This window comes from Vicia villosa, linkage group LG4, assembly GCF_029867415.1.
Source record: "Vicia villosa cultivar HV-30 ecotype Madison, WI linkage group LG4, Vvil1.0, whole genome shotgun sequence".
Lineage (NCBI taxonomy): Eukaryota > Viridiplantae > Streptophyta > Magnoliopsida > Fabales > Fabaceae > Vicia > Vicia villosa.
In genome coordinates this window covers 143,065,873-143,071,074 of record NC_081183.1, presented here as the reverse complement: position 1 = coordinate 143,071,074, position 5,202 = coordinate 143,065,873, and the positions used below count along the sequence as shown (strand labels likewise).

At 32.7% G+C, this 5,202-nt stretch overlaps 1 protein-coding gene across 1 annotated transcript; it reads right to left on the bottom strand.

The window, feature by feature from the left end:
- Window positions 1-2,307: 2,307 nt before the first annotated feature.
- Window positions 2,308-3,141, bottom strand: LOC131597991 (uncharacterized). The gene has a single exon (XM_058870646.1). The coding sequence runs from the start codon at window positions 3,139-3,141 to the stop codon at window positions 2,308-2,310; it is 834 nt and encodes a 277-aa protein (XP_058726629.1).
- Window positions 3,142-5,202: the final 2,061 nt, after the last annotated feature.

Sequence of the window (5,202 nt, the reverse complement as noted above, 5' to 3'; positions counted from 1 at the left end):
ACTAACACGATCCACCGAATAAATTGGTTTGGGATACCAATCTCTCTCAGAATATTCTCTAATGCATTCCAATTCACCATGTCATAGGCCTTCTGCAGATCAATTTGCATCATACAATGGGGAGTGCCCACCTTTCTCGAGTATCCTTTAATTAACTTATACGCCAAACGAATGTGACTATGAATCGATTGACCCAGTATAAATGATGTCTGACTCGGACTAACAACACTTCCAAGTATTTTCCCGAGTATAGAGTGATGATTTTAGATATAATTTTATAAACTGTAGTACACCATGCTATTGGTCTGTATTCTTTCATGTTCTTTGCCCCTTTATTTTTTAGAATAAGAGTTACCAAAGTGAAGTTAAATGCCTTGTATAATCGCTCATTGCCAAAAAAAATCTCTTACTGCTTCTATCACATCATTTTTAACAATATACCAACTTGATTTGAAGAATTTAGAGCCATACCCATCAATACCCGGGCTTTTAAGGTCCCAAATTCCATTCAGAGCTTTATAAATCTCATATTCCATTAGGGGGGCACAAGACTTTCATGTTAATGTAAAGCTAAGTTTCAAAGTCTTCATGGTAAAAATATGAATATATGAAGTACTAAAGCTGACTATGCGTTTTTAGACCACTTAATCTTTTGGAATGAAGTACTAAAGCCTAACCCTTAATCATACTTGGTTTAACGAAGAAGGAAGAAAAATGGAAGAAGGGTGTAAAACGATTAGATGGAAGGGTTTTACACAGAGACACACATAGAGAGAGAGAAGGTTCATCGATTTTGTTTTTTTTTGTGTTTAAGGCTTTTGTGAAACAAAAAATGGAATAAACTTATGTTTACGTAGAGAAGGATCTAATTTATTTAATTAAAAAATATTTTTATATCAAGTTAATGGATATAAATGTTATTCACTAAAATATGCTTCCTCCGTGTCCTAAATTTTTAGGGTCTTAAATCAAGTGGATAGCATTTGTTTTAAAATGTTTGATTTAAAAAGTGGTTTTTGCACTAGTGGTTGAATGATTACTTTAACATTTTACATGGCCCCATATACACTAAGCTCGTTAAATATTTCTAAATGAATGCCTCTGTTGTGCCAGCTGGTCATGATGAAATCATTCAGTCCTATGTCAATGGCACTTATTTATTCATTATTACATCACTGATTGCAATGACAATCAACTGTAAAGAGTTTGGTAGATGTGTTGAGCATTACGGATTTCACAATGTCTACTCAATCCGCCATCACCGACTTTTATGTGAAAGAGTTTGAATTCTTGATTAAGTGTATTAATTCGGGATTGTTTGAACTCATTGGTTCCCTCATGGGAAACCTCTAGAGCATCATATATATCCTCGGCGGTCTCACAATAGAAAACGCGATAAAACGCATCGACACCGATGTTACTCCCCAAAATCCGCCCACCCATTTTGTAACCTAACAGGCGTTTGAGTTACATTTACTTGCATATCTCAGTAGGTCATAACCAATGCGTCTCATTCATAACATTGTTTCTCCCTCAAGAAATCACCAAGATAAGAGCGTCTATTTGAGCCTCCTTTAAAAAATTCATCTGAGCAAAAAGGGAAAACTAAGGCCTCGGTGGATGATAATATTTTCTTCATGTCTCCTCAAAAGATAAGGGTTCACAATCATCATATTCAAGGTCCTTAATTCAAGTCTGCAAGCCTAGAATTATCTGGTCTCAAAACTAGAGTTTTTTACCAAAGTCAACTAAGGGTTGACTTTTTGATTAAGACTCATATCCAAGAGCTGAGAAATATTGTGAGGTGTCATGGCTCTATAATATGCCATTAAGTGGGTCTCATTGGGTGTTCAGTGATCAAAGGCAAAATGGAAGGTCATTAGTCAAAGATTCATCTGGGATAATAAAGTCAACAATTGACTTTTTCAAGAATTTGGTTCAAAAGATAGGGGTTCACAACCATTGACCGAGCGTGCAGTAAAAAAGTGTCATACTGGTTATAAAAATACAAAACGTGGCACTTTTTATTTTTGTTTTCAAAAGATGGCATACAAGTAAAAAAAAATCGATATTTGTTACATTAGATTGCTGAAGATGATTATTTTAAATTATTAGATGAGCGTTGAAGTCACAAGTCACGTGAGATACTATTAGTTTGATTTGTTGTTATGACTTGTGACAGGGAAAGAAATGTAGGTGGTTTGCTAAGTTTTTTTTATCAGTAATAGAATTATATTGAATAAGCACAGAAAGTGCTTAAGAACAATACAGAGAGAGGAAACAGAGGTTTAGGTACAGAAAATTAAACTATCCGACCCAATAAAAATAGTCGACGGGATTAACAATCCAATCCTCTCTAGCTACATCAATCCTACAATTATTATAAAAACCCAACCAATCCCGCAAGATAGATTTAATCTGAGAAATAATCACCGGAATATCCAATCTAACGTCATCAAATATAATCGCATTCCTAGACAACCAAATGATCCAAGTCACAGCAAACCATAATACCTTCCGAAGTTTTTTCTTGAATATTCCCTGCAAAAGATCAATTGGTACATCAAAAGTCTCCATCACCGACTGCGGAAAAACCACTGCTGGAATTCCCAACCAAGCAAAGACTCCCGACCAAATTGGAACCGCTATTCTACAATGAAAGAATAGATGCACCGCTGATTCTTCATCTTCAAAACACATAGGACAAACGACGCCAAGATGGTCACCGACACCTCTTCTGAATAGCTGAAATCTCGTAGGAAGTTGATCCAAAAGTAACCTCCATCCGAAAAACTGAATATTCGAAGGAATAGGAACCTTCCACAGAACTGAAAAACAATGCTTAAGAGAAGAATTCAGAACTGAACCTGTATTCAATATAGCCCGCAGTCTTGTATATGCCGCTTTAACCGAAAATCCAATCGAATCTCTCCACCAAATTGTTGTATCCTGCAAAGAAGGATTTGGTTTCAGCTCTGTTAATATACACATCAGTTTCCTTTGTTCCTCCAACGCCGAAGACGACAAATTGCCTGAACCGACTTCCACATTCCAATACCAGTCTCCCTCATACCACTGCCCTTGTGATGCAATATTAACAGCAGAATTTGGTGCTGTTGAAAAAAGTATGGGAAATTCCATTTTCAAAGGTTGAGAACCAATCCAATGATCATTCCAAAATTTAAGAACAGTACCATTCCCCAGCTTACACGATACGCAGTTTCCAAACCAATTCTCTTCGGAACCCCTTTGACCCACAATCTTCTTCAAATCTCTCCACCACAACGAAGTTCGAGCTACTGGAATAGAACTTGAAGAATTTAGAAAAGAACTTCTAATATCGCCATAACGGAAAGTAAGGATGGACGCTCCTAATACTGATTAATTCGAATAAAACTTCCAAGCCCATTTTGCTAGTAAAGCTGTATTAAATAATTCACAATCTTTAATACCCAATCCACCTTTATTTTTTGGGAGGACACAAATGAGAATCTCCATCCTTTTGCATGGTGATAAAAGAAGTGGGTCCCAAGAAAGATGGAGGGTTATAACACATGCCAAAATGAGTCCCAAAGCATTAATGCCAAACAGTTTCTTTTTTCAACTACATTGTCTATTTCAGTTTAAAGAATTAGTACTAGTACAATTTAAATTGACCTCATCTCACTCTTACACATTCACATCTCTATCTCTTCCTCACTACAATTTTAAAAAAATAAAACTGCAATTGTTATTCTTTTCACAGTTTATTTCTTTGTCGTTCAAAGTTCAGGACGGGGAGGAGTCGAAGTCACCTCTTAACAAAGACAGACTCATAATTTTGCAAATTGATAGACCCACAAAGACAAACAGACTCATGAGCTAACTAAGGAACACAAGAAATTTTATTTAAATATCTGTACTCATACCAGAGTCGGACTAACATATATTGAGGTCTGAGACGAATCTTAAAACGAGGTCTTTTAAGTTAAAATTAATTTTTAGTTAAAATTTTATTTTATGAACTTTTTGAGATAGAAAATCATATGTTAAATTATTGTAATCGATTTTATTTAGTATTTCTTTTTCAATTAATAATAAAGCAAATCCATTTAATCTTTCTTGAGAAATTGTTGATCTTACATAAGATTTTATTATTTTTAATTTTGAAAAGCTTCTTTCCGCATATGCAACAACAACTATAGGAATTGTTAACATTACTCTATAAATAATATATGCATTTGGAAAAAAAATCAAGTCTCTTTACATAATTAAGTATATCAACCGGTATATCATTTTCTACTTTTAAGATCTCTTTATTTAATTTTGAATAATTTTTTTATACGTGTTTAGAATATTATAAAATATTTCTTTATCAAATTTTGAACTTTTAAAATGAAAAGAATTAAATATGATTTTTTTTAAAATTTTAAAATATATTGATAAAAATAATGAAAATTTCGACATAGAAATCAAATTTTGAATTTTGTTTCGAGAAACTTTTTATAACGTTCAAAGAATGTCTGTGAAATAATCATTTAAAAATATATATCAGTTTAATATCAAAGACTAAAACTACATGCAAATTTCGTAGGAACTAAAACATGTGTTAGTTTATTTATAAAAAAAATTAATAATTAATAAAAATAAAAAACATAGATAACCTTATAATTTAATTTCTATACAATTTGGTAATCAAAACTAATATATAATTCATTTTCTATACAAAATTAATTATTATTTTTTAATGGATGTGAAAATACCAATGCATTTTAATTTGGAATAGTATTAGATGTAATTGAATAAATAGAATCTTGGTGGTAGATACAACAAAAGTTGCATAAAGAATGATGTGGCATAAGGAATAAAGAATGATGTAGGAGTTCTTTTGTTTTGGTAGATCAAACATGATAAAAAAAGTTTATTTAATATACTCATTATACTAACATGAACATGTCAGAAAATCAATTCAAGTCAAATGGAATTGAGGTTAAAATCGTGAACGAAATCACTTTCCTTATAAGTATTTCAAGCATTCTCAATATGTCTTAGAGTTTGAACGCATGAATACCCAGGATAATTCAGCCTTTTGTCGAATTTGCGTAAGACCGACGAAAAACTCGAATGCAAGGAAGAGTGTCTGAAAGAGGATTTATAATTTTTGTGTGTTTCATTTGGATTCATAAATGTGTATTTATAGGTCATGTATGTGTTGTTTCATAA